At 42.5% G+C, this 18,125-nt stretch overlaps 2 protein-coding genes across 4 annotated transcripts in view; one reads left to right on the top strand and one right to left on the bottom strand.

The window, feature by feature from the left end:
• The window catches only part of Ace2 (angiotensin converting enzyme 2), a 57,864-nt gene extending 51,720 nt beyond the window's left edge, over nucleotides 1-6,144 (top strand). For both annotated transcript variants that reach the window (XM_087903164.1, XM_087903165.1), the window contains 3 exons: nucleotides 345-461; nucleotides 3,454-3,648; nucleotides 5,210-6,144. In XM_087903164.1, the coding sequence (XP_087759290.1) occupies nucleotides 345-461; nucleotides 3,454-3,648; nucleotides 5,210-5,318 (421 nt within the window). In that variant the 3' untranslated portion in view covers nucleotides 5,319-6,144. The remainder of the gene's footprint in view (nucleotides 1-344; nucleotides 462-3,453; nucleotides 3,649-5,209) is intronic.
• A 4,983-nt stretch (nucleotides 6,145-11,127) lies between these two features.
• The window catches only part of Bmx (BMX non-receptor tyrosine kinase), a 63,138-nt gene continuing 56,140 nt past the window's right edge, over nucleotides 11,128-18,125 (bottom strand). For both annotated transcript variants that reach the window (XM_048440627.3, XM_048440628.3), the window contains exons 16-19: nucleotides 17,420-17,484; nucleotides 17,016-17,134; nucleotides 15,356-15,513; nucleotides 11,128-12,094 (exon numbers count right to left, since the gene is read on the bottom strand). In XM_048440627.3, the coding sequence (XP_048296584.3) occupies nucleotides 12,020-12,094; nucleotides 15,356-15,513; nucleotides 17,016-17,134; nucleotides 17,420-17,484 (417 nt within the window). In that variant the 3' untranslated portion in view covers nucleotides 11,128-12,019. The remainder of the gene's footprint in view (nucleotides 12,095-15,355; nucleotides 15,514-17,015; nucleotides 17,135-17,419; nucleotides 17,485-18,125) is intronic.

Raw genomic sequence — 18,125 nt, 5'->3', positions numbered from 1 at the left:
CCTGACTGTCCTGGCACTCACTCTGTAGACCAGGCTGGCCTCTGCCTCTGCCTCCCGAGTGCTAGGATTAAAGGTGTGCGCCACCGTGCCCACTGCACGGGGGGGGGGGGAGGGGTGTTTCACAACTTTTATGCAGTTAATTTCATGTGCTTTGGGAAGTGTAAAGTTCTTTTGTCCATATCATCCCCCTGTTTACCCTGCCCTGCCCTGCCCTGTATCTCCTTTCCATCATGGCAGGGGGTGGGGTGGGGGAACGGGACTGGTCAATTTCCTTTCTTTAATGTGTTCTCTCATTAGGAAAGAAGAAACATGTTTCTTTTCTTTTTCTTTCTTTTTTGTCATAGGGTGGAAGATATACGGGTGAGTGATTTGACACCAAGAATCTCCTTCAACTTCTTTGTCACGTCTCCCCAAAATGTGTCTGACATCATTCCGAAGAGTGATGTGGAAAGCGCCATCAGGTGATGTCTTACTTTCACCGTATAAAGGTGAAGGGGTTAGCTAATGCAGCAGTAGCTTCCATTTAGTGCGCTCGTTTTGGGTGCTGGACATCATTCTATGCCATTTACGTATTTTACCTCATCTCAAAACTTGGGTGGTGGTTGTTGTTTGTGTGTACATGTAGGTTTGTGTGTGAGTGTGCATACATGGCGTGGGTGCCTACACCCTGGAGGTTGACATTAGGTGTCTTTTCTGATCTGTCACCTCTTTGTGTTTTGAGACAGGTTGCCTCATTAAACCTGATGTTAATCAGCTCAGCTGGGCTGTCAAGGGAGCTTCAGGAATATGCCTTTCTCCCCCAGCCCTGGCACTGGAGTGGATCGGGACTGGGTACTACCACACCCAGCTGTTTTATGTGGGTGCTAGGGGTCAAAACTCAGGTCCTCAAACTTGTGCAGCAGGCGTTTTGCTGGCTGAACCATCTCTTTGGCTGCACTAACTTGGGTGTTCTGTTGTAATCCAGTAGCAAGAGACTTGTTTTGATTGGAGACCGCTCCTGGTCTAGGTCCTTGGACAAAGATTTAGGCAAACACAATTTATTTGGGAGGCAGTCCCAAGAAGCACCTATGGAAACTGTGGACAGGAGACAGAGACGAGAGGAAGATGAGAGCTCAGACCTGCCAGGCAGCTCTGGGAAACGGTAGAAAGTGCTCCGGAATTGCCTCGCTGGTAGGCTGAGGGAGCTGGGATATTTACCGCTTCTCACTGGTCATTGTCTGAGAAGCGATTCCGGGTGATATTCATTCCTTAGTCTCGTTAGTTTGACAATGGTCTCAGGCAAAAGGAAGTCATTTCTGGCTAAAGGAAGCTTGGCTGGCATGTTTGGAAGGTGCAAAAGGGAAATGGGCACACACTGCCACCATTTGTTACAGGGACATTATGAAAGATTTATTGAACTGCCCAAAGCAGGAAATAGGCAGGCAAACATCAGGTTCCTTTGCCATTGTCTCCCATGCTGAGAGAGGAATTTACTGCGGAGCAGTGATTATCCAGATGAAGTGATGTGTCCAGTTTGCCTCAGACGTTTTAGAAGAGGTAGATGGTGTGGAAGACGGATGGTTTCCTTTGTCATTAAAAAAATGACAATAAAAATAAAAATGCTGCAGGTGGTGGCAGACACCTTCAATCCCAGCACTCTGGAGGCAGAGGCAAGCAGATCTCTGTGAGTTCGAGGCTAGCCTGATCTACAAAGTGAGTTCCAGAACAGCCAGGGCTCTGTCACACAGAGAAACCTTGTCTCAAAAAAATAAAAAAAGAAAGAAAAGAAAAGAAAAGAAAAGAAAAAAGAAAAGGAAAAAATCCAACCGTGCCCATCACAAAAATACTTAATAAACTTCCTGAACCTGACATCTCACTAGGTGGTGCACTTGAGCTACACTAGGAATTCTATTTAACTTTAAGAGCTGATCTCAGACCTGCTGGATAGGGTGTGCCTAGAAAATCTGGCCAGGATGGGGTGTGTGACTGAATCATGCCCAGAGATTCAGTCTCCTCCTCCAAAAGGCAAGTATCTGCCTTAGACAAAATGCTGGCTGAGATTGTTGTGAAGTGCCTGCTCTTCCTGGATTCCCAGCTGTGAGCTGCAGGGATCCTTAAACTTTCTTTTCTAGCAATGACTCTTCTAGAAGGTCCAGAGAAACTCTTGAGGTTGCCAGGGGTTATGGCTAATTCTACTCTGGTTGCTTGTCCTCTCTGATGGAATTTGACCTTCTCACCTGAGTTAGAGTCATAGATAGGAGGCTGTAATGCTGGACATTTTAGTCTACAAACCACAATGTCCCACATTGCACTGTTTTCATCCTAAATATTCTTCATCTTTTTGACTCCACCACTTTCAGCCACTTGTCTCAGTGCTGGAAAGATACAGAGGTCTCTTTCCCGTGTTAGTCCTTGATGTTACTTCCAAATGTCAGTCCTTTTTGTTTGAAAAACTCCTACGGGGATTTGGGTATAGGACATGTTTCATTTATAAAAGAGGGACATTCAGTTATGCTTTTCTGTTGTTTGCTGTAAATTCATTTTAGATGCATTCTGAAAGCTGAGAAATTCTTGCCAATTCCGATAACTTGGCCTTTAGAATGCAGTTCTTACACATGAGCAAACAGCAGCCATTTGTTCATTTCTAAAATTCGTCTGTATAATGAAACCTATTATTATTTTTGGCTTTTCATCACAGGGTTTCTCTGTGTAGCCCTGTATGTCCTGAAACTCACTCTGTAGACCAGGCTGTCCTGGAAATCACAGAGATCTACTTGCTTCTGCCTCCCGAGTGCTGGGATTAAAAGTGTGCACCACCACCTGGTGAAACCTATTGATTTGTATGACAACTTTATTCTCTTAACACTTTAGTGTGTATGCCCTCATGTTTATATGTGTACCACATGTGTTCAGTGCCTATGAAGGCAGGAAGGCATCAGAGTCCTTGGGACCAGAGTTATGGGCACTTGTGAGTTGCCCAATGTTAAAGCTAGAAGCCAACCCAAGTCCTCTGGAAGAAAAATACAAGCTCTTATGGAAGCTCTCCAGCCCCCTCATTTCCAAATTTCTGACTCAAGTTTCAAATGAGGTTGTCTATAGACCTAACTCAGGTTACTTGGTATGAAAGATAAGTGACTATCAAAAGTCTGTATTTTTCCATTGGCCCGATCTATGTCGATTTTAGTATTATTTTGGGTGTATATTTTGCATGGCTTTTTTCTTTAAGACAGTGTCTTGCTATGTTCCCTTGACTATCCTGGATCATGCTATATGGAGCTATTTGTGTCACCCTTCCCCCCTTGTCTCTAGAGCGCTGGTTTTACAGGCAGGTACCTCTGCACACATTCTAGTTGGACACATTCATGATAAGCCTTACTAACTGCTTTGGGCAACCGTGAGCTAAAGAGGAAACGACTAGGCTGCAGTTTGTTTGGTCTAAGCTTTCTCTTCCGTATATTCTGCTTTTGCAAATAGTTTGTATAGGGGCCGCATCAATGATGTTTTCAGCCTGGATGATAACAGCCTGGAATTTCTGGGGATTTACCCAACACTGGCGCCACCTTACCAGCCTTCTGTCACCATATGGCTGATTGTTTTCGGCGTCGTGATGGGGCTTGTAGTGCTCGGCATCGTTATCTTGATCATCACTGGGATCAGAGGTCGAAAGAAGTAAGTGTCTTTTTCTTGCCATACCATAGCACACTCCATACATAGGCCAGTTACCATCCTGGACACTTATCTCCCTGACTATGCTGATATGTCTGTCCCTTAGAAACTTGGAAGATGTAGTGAGCACTTTTGCCTTCTTAGTAAGGTCATAGGCTGGATGTCTAGCCTGGGAGTTATTGGCATGCTGTTGTAAAGTGCATCCTAACCACTGTGTCACCTCCTGACTCCAAACTCAGTAAGGGATTGTCCTTACTCATGAGCCTTGCTTCATCCCCAGAGGATGGGCTGAGGCGGGGTTTGAACTGTGATGCCGCCTAAGAATGACCCCTAAGATATGCTTCAAACTACTATTCTTTACTGTGGTTCCTTTTTAGGGAAATTAAACTTCTTATCATTTTAGTTCACAGCCAGGCTAGAGCTGTGAGTTGACTGAGAGTTTTATTCACCACAGACATGATTTCTACTTTTGTTTTACGACTAGATTTTTCGCCCGACTTGAGAAAGAATTGATCTTTGTTGGACTTGTTAAATAAGTTAGTATTTTGTGTCACCTGACAAAAGTCTATGCATGTTTTGAGTTGTTTAAACACCCTCAGTTGAATCTTTACATGGACGAGTCTATTTTATTTAATTTTCTTTAATAGAGAAAATTTTCAATTCTACCAAATAGCTTCATATGAAAAATCGAGACTGTAGAGATGGTAAAATCACTTGCCTCACAAGTATAGACAACTGGGCTTGGATGCACATCACTCATATGAAAGTCAGGAGCAGTAATGCAGTAATCTGTTTTTCCAATGCTCTTACAGGGGAGGGGAGGCAGAGGTAGGAGAAGCCCTAGAAGTCCGAGGACCAGTTAGCCTGGTATGCACCGCAGAGAAACAACGAAGAGACCCCATCTCAATCATGATGGGGGTTGAGAATCAGCTCTGGTTATTGTCTGTTCTCCACACATCCACTGTAGCATACAGGAATCCACACTTACACGCGTGAACTCACATACATGTATACACATGCACATAAAACACTTCCTAGGTAGTTCATTCACATGGTTAAAAATTTCAAAATGCAGAGGGATCATCAAGTTCCTTTGCCATTCTTTGCTCCGTTGCACCACATCTTTTTATTTCATTCCTAGGATATTTTAGAGATTTTCATATTATTTCCAGATTGGCTGTACAAAGCACTTCCTTTTCCCCTGATAATGTAATTTTCCATTTCGTAGTAATGGACTCTTCCATGATTACCAAATGTTTATGTCTATAAAAAATTACGGACAATTTCTTGTGCATGCTAATGCCTCTGCAAGACAAATCCTTGCATGTGAAAGGCTGGCTTAAAAGTCAACATGGACTTCTGATTTTAATCAATACTTCTGAACTGTCCTCACAGAGGCAGAATTCATGTATACACAAACCAGCAGTTTATGAAAGTTTCCTTTTCTCCAACTCGGCATCCTTAGCACAGGGTGCCAGCAAACTTTTTGATATTCATGCATTTGGTCAATGTGAGTGCTTTCTAACATCACTTTATTAAGGTGACTTTGTTTTTTACTTAACAGGAGAAATGAAACTAAAAGAGAAGAAAATCCTTATGACTCTGTGGATATCGGTAAAGGAGAAAGCAATGCAGGATTCCAAAACAATGATGATGTTCAGACTTCATTTTAGAGTCGTTTTTACGATATGTAATTGTTAGCATCATAGTACACAAAATATGAGATTATATACATGGCATTAGCTATCAAAACTATGGTCTGATCAGTAAAAGTTGTCCGAAGAGCATCTGACTTGAGTGGGCATCTTCACTGACACTGCTTTCAGTATTTATTTCTGCCTTAAGACTTGACATCTCTTCTGTTTATTAATAGAGATGTTCATACTAGAGTAAAAGAGGGAAAGGGGTCTTTGGCCTCACAGTCTGTCCAGGGCTAATGGAAAAGAAGACACTGTTGGGTAACTGGAGTTGGAAGATGAGACGCTGTGTCCTGGGAGCAAGTATTGGATTTGGTATGGAATCTGTGATGTGAACCGGTGGAACTGCTGAGGTTGAGGATGGTGAGCGCTGTCCACTTTGAGCCAAGTGTGACAGATGGTGGGTGTCGTGCTCTGTGGCCTTGCATTAACTTACTTCAAATACTGTAGTCATTTGTTCATAATGATACTTGAAACGGATTGTCCTTTCTTTGGTGGCCCAGCTTCAAAGGAGATAGAAGCCAGACATCAGGTAGAGAACACGACCTTTCCCCTTTCAAACTGCTTGATCGACATCCCCCCAACAATGCACAAGCACAGGGAATTCCATGAGCCCAGAGCATGCCTGAGAGAAACTTGCTTCCATTATTCTGGAACTGTGGAGTAAAGGGAAACTCCAGCTGAATATTCGCCCTGCGAAGTCAGTACCCAGTCTCTAAAATCTTTTGTATCCTCTCATAGTGTCTGAGCAATGATGGCCACAAAGCAGACCTCAATAAATACTTACTAGATTTGTACACTCCTCTGCTCTTATGTGTGCTTATGTGTCTGTTAGTTTTGGCTTTCACTCTATGAACAAAGTTGTCATCTTGGACCAAGAAATTATAAAATCAGTTCAAAAGACTTGTGCTCCAATCGTATACATTATTAGGTTCGAAACTAAAAACTTAACATTTTTATTTAATATAACAGTACTATCTACCTGAAGATTGATTAAAACTATATTAAATAAGTTAACATGTCTGACATACTATATAGAGACCAAAGTTATGTTAGAGCGACTCTGTACTTAGTAAATTTGATGTGATCACAGTAATGGGCCACCAATTCATCAAATCAGGCAGAACCATTTGGAGCTATTTAGTATCTTTCAATTTATATGATACACAGGAAGCAAAGACAGAGTGTCTTTGCATGAGAGCCATGCCCCCTCCAGTCAAGCTTCCATATCATCATCTGCCTTACGATCTTGCTTCTGGGGCACCAAAGAATTGCATTTCTCCTTCATTTACATTCTCATTTTCCTGACACCCTGCTGTCTTGTGTATGTCCTGTCTTCTCTAATATAAGAAGGGCTTCTGCAAGCTACTATCTAAACATCCCTTGTTATTGCCACATTCACTTTATGAAGCTATCATTTTGTTTTTATTTTAGTTCAACACTGCACAAAAATTATCTTCATAAGAACTAATTCTATCACCCAACACCTTCAAAAGAGCCTTTTCATTCATGGTAAAGCACCCATGGGCACGGGACCCAATCTCTAGTTGTAACATGGAAGTTAGAAAACTGTTCTCATCCCAAATTAATTTTTCCTCAGGTCAGTCATCATTTTGCCCACCAGATGAAAGCTTGGTCCTTCCCCTAGGCAGCAGCATCCTCTGAGAGGACAGAGGCTGTACAAAGGTGGTCCAGTACCGGGACTTAAGATAAGAGTTGACACACTGTCATTCTTGGGCCAAACTATGCCCAACCCCTTGAGTTAAAAAATGAGTGTTATATCTTTTAGTTGTTGGGAGAAAAGTAGAATATTTCGTGGCACATGAAAATGATATGAAATTCAAATTCCATTGTCCATAAATGAAGTTTTATTGGTACACAGCCATGCCCATCAATTTTCATATTATATAGGGCTGCTTTTGTTCTACAAAGCTGAGCTGAGGAGCTGACTTAGAGAAGCTATGGCCCACAAAGCTTTTTGCAGGCAAACATTGCTGACCCATGGGCTATAAGGAAGCAAGGATGTTTATGTAAAAGAGCAATTGGAGTTCAGAGAACCAAGGGACATTTGTTTATTAAATCTAAAGTATTTCTTTCCTGGGAGTTTAATTATTTAATAGACAGTGGGGTTAGTAAAAGAATAATGGTGTCAGAAAGAGCAGGTGTCAATTTGCTCTTGCTTGGTGTTTCTCAATGTCTTATTCTCTCTCTTGAGATCTATTTGTTCCTATTTAGGTAAAGTAGGGCCCTAAGCTTAGGAATCGTTGCGGAAGAGGGGGAGGGAAGGTTGTAAGAGCCGGAGGAACAGGGAGTTTCTGTGAGATTGCGTGACTGCAAGAAAGGGCAGAAGATAAACTCAGAAAGTCTCACCAACATGGCTGCCTAAACATGACCCGAACAAGGACACACTACCACTGCTAACGTGGAAGGGAGAAAGCTTATAAAGCCTCAATCCTAGACAAAGAACTATAGGAGACTAAGGAATGCTGAGAGCAGAAGAAATAATCTTCCCCAGAGAAGAGCACATGCTCTAGTTATTATTCAATACCAAATGGTCAAACCTAAAAACATATATACAAGCCAAATTATACAGGCTGAGCCGGTTGTATTTATATATATAGGAATACAAACACACACACACACACACACACACACACACACACAGAGAGAGAGAGAGAGAGAGAGGGAGAGCACCACCACCACCAACAACAACAATAAAGTAAAATTGCTATGAATTAAGGGAGGTACATGGGAGGGTCTGAAGTGAAGAAAGGAAAGGAGAAATGATGTAATTATAATTTCAATTTTTTTCCCAAAAGGTAAGGCCTTAGGTCCAACCTGTCTTCCTTGTACACTTACTTCCAAGTCAGAATTGAAACTGAGAAACTACCATATTGGAATCTTGCTTTATTAGCTCAAGTACATATAGTACAAATTTTCTAGACCCACTGACTTGTGTCTGACTTTTGGCAGATCAGAAAAGGCTCAGCAAGACGACTGAAGCCCGCCTAGCAAAGACTGTCTCTGGATTCCTCTCTTCTTTGCCATTTGGGAATGCTTCTTATCACATCCTCTCCCCTTGTCTCGCTTCTCAGAGAGTGTAGAAAGACTGTGGGTGGAAGATTAGAAAAACAATTGATGCGAAACACACTTAAGCAGCATTTTGAAAACATGCAAGCTTTAAAACAGCACCAATTCTTCCTCTGCCGCTGGCTCTCATAAATGTACTGATTTTCTCACGGGTTTCTAGGAGCGACTTAAATTCTTGTTTGGCTTGAATTTTGAAATCAAGCTTCAAACAAGGCTTCGCTTTCATTGCAAAGCGCACAACTCTGTCTATATTGTTTGCATCTTTAACAGTAGAAATAAAGGTTAAGAATCTATGGAACACGGTATATACTCACTTGTAAGTGGATACTAGCTGTAAAAGGATATTGAGCCTATATAGTTCATGATCCTAGAGAAGCTAAGTAACAAGGTGAACCCTAAGAGAAACATACATAAATCCACCGACAAAGTCTAAATAGACAAGATCACCTGACAAAATTGGGAGCATGGGGTGGGGGGAGTAGGGAGTGCAGAAGGGGAAGAGGAGGAGAGAAGGGGAGGTGGAGAACTTGAGGGAACGAGACAGTCGAGATAGAGGAATGACAGAGATGAGAGCAAGGAAAGAGATATTTTGATTGAGGAAGTCATTATGGGGCTAGCAAGGAACCTGGCACCAGAGAAATTCCAAGGAATCCACAAGGATGACCCCAGCTAAGACCCTACGCAGTAGAGGAGAGGGTACCCGAACTGACCCTGCCTTGTAGTTAGACAGATGAATATCTTAAATGTCACCATAGAACCTTCATCCAGCAACTGATGGAAACAGAGGCAGAGACCCACATCGGAGCAATGGACTGAGCTACCAAAGTCCAGTGGAAGAGTGGGAGGAGTGAGAATATGAGCAAAGAGGTCAAGACCATGATGGGGACACCCACGGAAACAGTCTACCTGAGCTAATGGGAGTTCACCAACTCCAGCTAGACTGAGAAGGAACCAGCATAGGACCAAACTAGTCCCTCTGAATATGGCTGACAGTTGTATGACTGGGGCAGACTGAGGGGCCACTGGCAGTGGCACCAGGATTTATGCCTACTGCTTGTACTGGCTTTTTGGGAACCTATTCTCTTTGAATGGATACCCTGCTCAGCCTGAATAGAGTAGGGAGGGCCTTGAACCTTCCCCAAAGCACTCTCTGTGGAATGGATCAGGAGTGAGAGTTGGGGGGGATAAGTGGAGGGAACGGGAGGAGGGGAGTGGGAACTGGAATTGGTATGTAAAATAAAAAAATATAGTTTGCTTTCTTTTTTAAAAAAGAATCTATGGAAGAGGGGCTAAAGAGATGGTTCGGTGGTTAAGTGCACTTTTTGCTGCTGCTGAAGACCTCGGTTCAGTTCTTAGAAACCAAATGGCAGGTTCTAAGTGTCTGTAACTCCAATTCCTGGGGATCCAGCAACCTTCTGGCTTCCATTGGCACCAGACATGCACATGGTACACAGACATATATGCAGATAAACACTTATACACAAAAAATAAAATAATCTTATATTTTAGAAAAGTCTGTGGTACAGGTTCCTGGTGTCCAAAACACCAGAGAGCAGGACAGGCAGCCTGGGCAGGTTGTGAAAGAAGGGTTTTGTCGCTTGATCCCCTTTATCCCTTGAGTAGGAAAGAACCTGGCACACAGAAAATGGCAAATAAAGGAATGAATGTATAAATGCTCTAGTGGTTACTTTAAAAGTGGCATTTCATTCTTCACTCATTAGGCACGGAAATTTATATGCCTCCATTAAAGATAGAATACTATTATCCTATCAATTCTCCGCTGAAATAGTAAAATCATTAAGTAAATGCCAAGAAGGAAATAAGCAAGGGAGACATTTGAGCTCACTAGTTGGAAAAAATGGGTGGTGGTATGAGTAAATGTAAGAACACCAGAGGTTAAGAACACTAACTGCTCAACTAGAGGGCCCTGATTTGATTCATAGCACCCATATGGTAGCTCACAACCATCTGTAACTGTGATTCTAGATAATCAAACTCCCTTTTCTGGCCTCTGTTGGTACTACAAAAATACGGTGCACATACATACACATAAAAATTTTGAAAATTTAAAATACTATTTTTGTTTCAGTGTTGAGATATAAGACGAAATTAGAAACTTCAGTTATCTTTCAAATAAATCAAAAGTCCCCAAACCCCCAACTTAAGTATATAGCATCATTAGAATGTAAGATCGTCTTAATTCTAGCAAAACCACCATCTCATTGAGTGGTGATTGATAATGGTGAAGGTTAATGTGAAGGAAGAAGGCATTAAAGTCTACCCGAGCATCATTCATAATAAATTGTACTCTGTATGAAATATGGAACACATTGCTCAATAGTAATATTCAACACATTGTTCAATATTATTATTCTTTATCACTGTACATGATGACATGAAGTACCATTGTTTTAAGTCTGGAGCAGAAACTGTATCATTCAAATGGAGTCACAGACCATAGATCAGTATCCTGCAACATAGTGAGGTACCGTAGGGCAGTTCAGCATCCATGGACGCTTGGGAAGAATACCAACTCACAGGCCTACTTCATCAAACATTTCTAAGGTGCTTCCTAGGAATCTGTGTTTTAATCAACTCTCTGTTTGGCTCTCAAACATGCTTAACTTTGAGATCATTTGTATATTGCATTAGTTGCTTTTCCTGTCTGTAATAAAAAGACTACGACCAAGGCAACTTAGAGAAGAAAGACTTTATTTTGACTTACAGTTCTAGGGGGCTAGAGTTCATAATGGCAGGACAGAGGCAGCTTGCAGGATGATAAATAGGCAGAATGCTGCGAGTTCACATCCTTGATGGTTTTTTAAAGATGTGAATAGGTATTTTGCCTGCATCGATAGACCACATGTGTATCTGGTGTCCATGAAAGCCAGAAGAGGGCATCAGGTACCCTAAAACTAAAGTTACAGATTGTGAGCCACCATGTGGGTGCTGATAATTGAACCCAGGTCCTCGGGAAAAACAGCCATGTGTTCTTAACCACTGAGCCATCTCTTAAACTTTTGAGAGCTTATCTTGAACTGCAAGCAAGAATCAGAGAGAGTAAACTACAAATAAAGCCTGCCCCCATTGACATAATTCCTCCACCAGGGCCATACCTCCTAAACTTCCCCCAAACAATGCCACAAACTGGGACCAAGTATTCAAACGCTGGAGACACTTCTCATACAGAGGCAAATATACACAGACTCCTGTTCTTGAAAGGATATTTAATTATCACACTTGTGCCGACAGAGACAAAGTGAGTTCTCAACAAATCATCTTTTCAGTTCTGCTCCATCTTTACACACAGGACACACCCTTCCCAAACTCCAGTCTAGAAATGGATGTCTACCAGAGGCTGGGGAGTAGTACATTAAAAGTAGCACAAGAAAAATTAACAATTTGATCAAAATTTCAAAGAAATATCTTGTTTTCTCTCTTTTTTTTGTAACTAATCTAAGAGATAGACAACACATCAGACATTATTAACTAGCTAAATCACATTGTGCCTCTCTACTTCCCTTCAAAAGAGTGAGAATGTTGGTCAATGTTAATACTCATTCCCTTCGGTATTCCCAAGTTTCTTCTCACGGTTTATCTTGTTCCCGAAGCGGTTCGATGGCAGATAGGAGCTGCTGAAATGTGGGCCGCTTTTCTGGAAGCTGAATAAAAGAAAACCCCGATGTGTTAGATGATAAAAGTTTTAATTCAAAAGAACAGTATCGGAGCCGGGGGTGTGACTCTGCTGGCAAAGTGCTTGCCTAGCCTGCAGGACACCCTAGCTTCGGTTCTCTGTCCCACAGTAACCAGGTGCGGTGGCACACATCTGTAATCTGAGGATTTGGGAGGAAGAGGCAGGAGAGTCAAATGTTCCAAGTTTTTCCCAGCTATACAGCAAGTTTGAGGTCAGCCTGGGCTACATGAGACCCTTACTCAAAAATTAAAATGACAAACAATAATATAGGGCTGAGGTGGGTAAAAGCACTTGCCCTGCAAATTCCAATTTTCAAAACTCACATAAAAGCCAGATATGTGTCAAGAGTCTCTGTGATGTCAGCCCTCCTATGGAAAAATGGGAATTGGAGGCAGGAGAATGCCTGGAAACTCACCGGTCAACTTGTTTGGTATATACAACAGCAAATGAGATTCTGTATCAAGCAAGGTGAATGGTAAGGACTGACACCAGACACAGAGTTACCATGGCAGCAGAATACCTACATTCACAACACACACACACACACACACACACACACACACACACACGCACACACGAACAATATATAAAACATGCATACTTCAGTCCTAATGTGAGGGACATTCTTTTTCGTTTGAGAGAGAGTCTCACTGAGTAGCCCTATCTGACCTGGAACTTACAGAGATTTTCTCTGCCTCTGCCTTCTAATTGCTACGATTCAAGGATTGTGGAATGTGGACCACACTCACTGTTAGTATCTTTTGAAATGTGGAAACACCATAGACCTTTCCACTGAGATTGGGAATAAGGCAAGTATGACTTCTGTATTCAATATTCTTAAAATCATATTGAAATTACTCATCTGTGTACCCAGAAAGCAAAAAACCAAACCCAAGAATTAGCAAAGGAAACATGCTGAGAAATAAAAAAGAACTAACTACAGACTTCCATGAAAAAGAAAGGATTTTGATAGGTGGGCAGGGTAAAAAAAATTAACAAGTAAAATCAAATATCCAATAGTAACCAGTCTGAAAATATGTTGGAAGGGAACACACCATTTATAATAGAGGCAATACCAAAATCAGATTCTTAAAAGTGAACCTTCAATCAAGGAAAAAGTTGAAAAGGCACACATGCAGATTGGAATATATATTAAGAAACAACTCTCCTTGGCCCTCCAGCAGGGCATGTCAGTGTCATGGAGATGCAGAATGTCTCCAGTCAAAAGAAAAAGGAAATACAATCTTAAAGGTGTGAATGGGTTTCTCTTAAGCTAGATGTATTTATTTCACAGATTATGAATTTGCGAAATGGCTAGGAAGCTGGAAAGCACAATAAACTATAACACATGATATTTCAACACTACAGAATACTTCACTTGTTATGTACCAGCATATAATTAAACTAGTGTGGTGTTGGCATAGAAAGACTAGACCACAGAAGAGGAAGTCCAAAAATAAATCACTATTATTCTGCATGGAAATGTAGGATAATATTAGCGCAGCCTCTCACTACCATTGTCTCTTGATGGTCTTTTAGTAAACAGTGCTTGCAACAACTGGACAAACACTATAAAACTGTATGTATAGTTCATGCTATTTATAAGAAACACAATAAAATAAAAATAGATATTTTTAAAGTTTCATTTTCGTACTGCTCAAGATGTTTCAATAGCTTCACAATACATATAAAACTCGAATCTCTCTTCCTCTTCCTCCCTGTCCTCCTCTTTTCTTCTTCTTCAGGGTGCAGAACCTCGAGCAGACTTATTTCCTTTCAGTCGTTCCGACAACAGCTCTAGCTGAGAACAGCATACCTGCGGCCGGCTTCCACACCTTTGTGGTGCTCTCATTCAGACACGCTTGGGCACCATCTCTATACACACACCAAGGGAAGTTTGAAGAGAATTCCCGATTTGGCTCAGACACCAATGCATTCAGGAAGCTGCTCTCCTTTCTCTGAGCTCCATGTTCCTTTCTGTTTTTTTTTTTTTCATTTGGGTACATAATTATGAACTTCTTGATGTTTGTTGCACAGCCACCCACCCCCACACAGTGTGTGTACATGTGAGAAGACTTTGGGGTCAGCGAAGGAAGTAGAAGAACCTCAGATCTGACAGCACCAGTTAGTTGTTTAAACATCAAAGCGATTTGTGATGGAATTGCCTCCATTTTAGGCCCACATCCACTTCAACTTATTTGGTGCTTTGGGCACTCAAAGGTGGGGTGGGGGAGGAAGAGGAAGAGGAAGCAGCAGCAGCAGCAGTCACCTTTCAGGTGATTTATTTATGTGATAAGGATGTTGCTATCATGCAGCTTTGGGTTGAGTAGAGATTTCATTGCTTTGTTAAGAGTGAGGCCTCAACCCCACGCAAAGAACTCTAGGCAACTGAGGAAAGCTGGGAGTGGGAGAGGCGGTCTTCCCCAGGGAAGAGCACACCAATTGGTGGTCCAATGCCAAACAGTCAGCCCTGAAAACATACATACAAGTAACTTTCCATGACTAAATGGGTTATATTTAGGACTGTGAATGTATAAACATATGCACATGTAGTAACAATAAGTGGAATATGAAGCCATGAATTTGAAGGGGGATATATGGGAAGATGTGGAGGGAGGAAAGACAAGGGAGAAATGTAATTATAATCTGAAAACCAAAAAAAAGATAGCTGGGCAGTGGTGGTGCACTCCTTTAATCCCAGCACTCAGGAGGTTGAGGCAGGCAGATTCTGAGTTTGAGGATAGCCTGGCCTACAGCGTGAGTTCCAGGATAGACCAGGGCTACACAGAGAAACCTTTTCTAGAACAAAACAAATGGAACCAAACTAAACCAACCAACCAACCAACCAACCAACCAATCAACCAACCAACCAAACAAACAAACAAACAAATGTTTAACAAAGAAAGAAAGAGTGAGAACACTGGCGATAGCCAGCCTGCCTCGTTAATAACTGCTTGACTTCAGGTAAGCCACTTAACCGCCCTGGGCTCCGATTTCCTTACCCTAAGCACTAGGGTGTTTTCTGATGAGTTCATATTTATACAGTTCTTACAACTGTGCCATCGGTTCTTCAGTAAACTGTCAAGACTTGCCTTGATTTTTTTTTTTTACGTTACAAACAAACATGATCCAGAACCGCTCTCAACTTCTCCGTGGCAGGCACTTTCCCTCACCTCCAGCGAACCCCGCCTCCCAGCCCAGTTCCGGCCTGCTTAGGGGGTATACTTGCCTCGTGCCAGCAGCTGTACATGATTTGGTAGATGGTGTCGGATGCCAGCTGGGGCCGGTAGAGTCTGTGGCCCTGGGAGACCTTCACAACCACCTCAGAGTTATCATATAAGTCATAGGGTTGCTTCCCCAGACTAAACACCTCCCACATCAGGATCCCTGTAGTGAATCCGGGGGCAGCCCCAGCAGCCGGAAAAGAAAGAAAGACAGTGTCAGAAGGCCCAGGGATTGTGGGAGGAACTTCCTATCACAGGACCAGAAGGCCTGGAGATCAAACCAGGGCCTTGAATGCTCAAGCTTTGCCTCAACCAACACAACTAGTCAAATGTTTGCTATTGTTCTGAGACAGGTTTTGTTAAGTTCCCCAGCCTGGCCTAGAACTCATGATCCTCCTGTCTCTGCACCTGAGGTCCAGGACTGCAGGTGTGTCTTGTCATGTAGCTTGAGAGAGTAAACTTTAATCTAAACATTTTAAGAAAATAGTGGTTATCAAATTTCTATAGAAATATGCAATGGTAAGTATCTTAGACTGTGAGTCAAATGGTATCCGTGCCAATTAATTACTCTGTTATAGCTCAAAATCAGTCACAGACAACATGGAAATGAATGGTCATGCCTGTGACCAATAAAACTTTGTTTACAGAAGAAACAGGGCACCTAGTTTCGTCCAAGACTGTGGTTTCCCAAATCCTGATCTAAAATGCTAATTTTAGAGCAAGATGACCTGAAACAAGGTGTTAGCTGTGGTTTGGTGGCTTGACTCCCAGCCTGGTGCCTCGGAGGTGTGGGAAATAGGCCTTACAGTCCTGTGGAGAATTCCCCGAAGGGGAGATGAGATAGCAGCATCTCCTCACCATCTCTCTCTTCCTCTTGGTCACAAGGTGAGCAAATTTGCTCCTGTCACAACCTCTGCTCTGTCCCTAAACACCTCACCACAAACACCGAGCAGTGGGTCAGAGTGCAGACTGGAACCTTCAACACCATGAGCCAAAAATATATCATTTCTTTTGCTAAGTTGGTTCTGCCAGGTGTTACTTAAAGTAAAGGAAAGAGGACTTACCCAAAGCCAAAGACAGCACAGGGTCAAGTCTACTATTTACATTAAGGGATGCCCAAAGGCTCTGCCCATTAGAACCCATTAGAACAGTTACCATAGTTACCCTCATGCTCATAAACAGTGGTCTCTAAGTCCTCCAACCTTTGGGCTTTCAAATAAACTGAGATATAAATTTTAATGATTCCTTTACAAAGCTCTCTGAGGCTAGAAGTACCACTAGCCTCTTGAGAGGCTAAGGATGTAGGAGGAACATGAGTTTGATCCTAGCCTGGGTTACATAACAAAACCCTGTTTGTTTATTTGTTAAAAAAAAAACAGAGCAAAACCATTTAAAAGTTTCATCGGCATAGCTCCTAAGTCCCTTGACTCTTCGGGCTGACGCTAACATGATGTAAATTATGTATATGGATGTGCATGAGACTTCCCAACACCAAACCCGAGGAAGGAAATGGTCTTCTTCAACCACTTGCTTGTCTCACACCGCGTGTGAAATTTTGTAAAGACTCGGGCTTCTTTTTCAAATGGAGGTTGCTGTTCTTGTGGTTTCCTGTTGTGGAAGCCGACTTATGAAATGGGGCTGGGTGCTGTGTGGTTACTTCCTTACCAAACGCCCATACGTCTGACTTGCTGCTGTATTTGAAGTAGTGAAACACCTCTGGGGCCGACCACTTGACCGGAAACTTGGTTCCTACTGAACTGACATACTGGTCATCAAGAACGTATCTGTAGGGAAAGCATCAGCACAGACATAAAGACATACAGTGTTGCAAACTTGGAAGACCTTTATTGGCCATCATTGCCTGCATGACCTACCATCAGCCAGGCCAACGCAGGACATAGAACGTCCATAGTCTGCTGAACGCTTCAGTTTTCTAGCTAATCTGTTTTTTATTAGCTCTGTTTCTCTCTTCCTGAGACAAGGTCTCGTGGTCTCCTGATCTTCCTCCTCTACCTCCCAAATGCCAGCATGGTAGAAAGAAAAGCTGTTTGGGGACATTACTGGCTCACCTTGTCATTCCGAAGTCTGAGACTTTCACAGAGAGGTCACTGTCCACCAAACAGTTCCGAGCAGCCTTGGGAAGGAAAGCAAAATCTTCAAGTGGTAAAAGCAACCAAGAATCTCCTCATATCAGAGACTTCCGCCATTTTCTTCTCCTCGGCTTCATTTTCAGCCAATCCCAGCAGCACAGCCTAGCACAACCCCAATTACTCGGAAGGATTTTTTTTTTAAATCCCCTGGAATTTTCAATGTTTCCAAATGAAAACGTGCTGGCTTAAGTCTGTTTACCCAAGCATCGGAACTTATTGACAATATACTTGAACACAGAACCTCAGCTTAGCAAGGAGAGAGCCTTCCAGTAAGTAGATCCTGCGCATTCTTAGATGCTAGGAATCGTGCACGCTACCCCCAGGACTTAGGGGATGCATCGGCCTGGTGTGTACAGGACGCTCGCTTCTCAGCAAAGCAAACCTCTGAAGCTAAAGGCCAGTGCATACCAAACAGTACTCAGAACTCTCACACCAAGCCGAACACACCCTTCCCTTTCTGTCTAATTCTTTTGCATCTTCAGTTATTGCATCAAGTCGCCGCTTTAGCACTAAGCTCCTTTTCAAAGTAAAGGTCAGCTGCAGTTTAGTGACCCTGAGAAACAGTGAACTGGCCCATGCCTCTCCATCTGTTCTTCACACCACAGCGCAGGTAGCTATGGCGATC

The sequence above is a fragment of the Myodes glareolus genome, chromosome X (genome assembly GCF_982192425.1).
Source record: "Myodes glareolus chromosome X, mMyoGla1.1, whole genome shotgun sequence".
Lineage (NCBI taxonomy): Eukaryota > Metazoa > Chordata > Mammalia > Rodentia > Cricetidae > Myodes > Myodes glareolus.
This window is presented reverse-complemented; position numbering and strand designations above follow the sequence as displayed.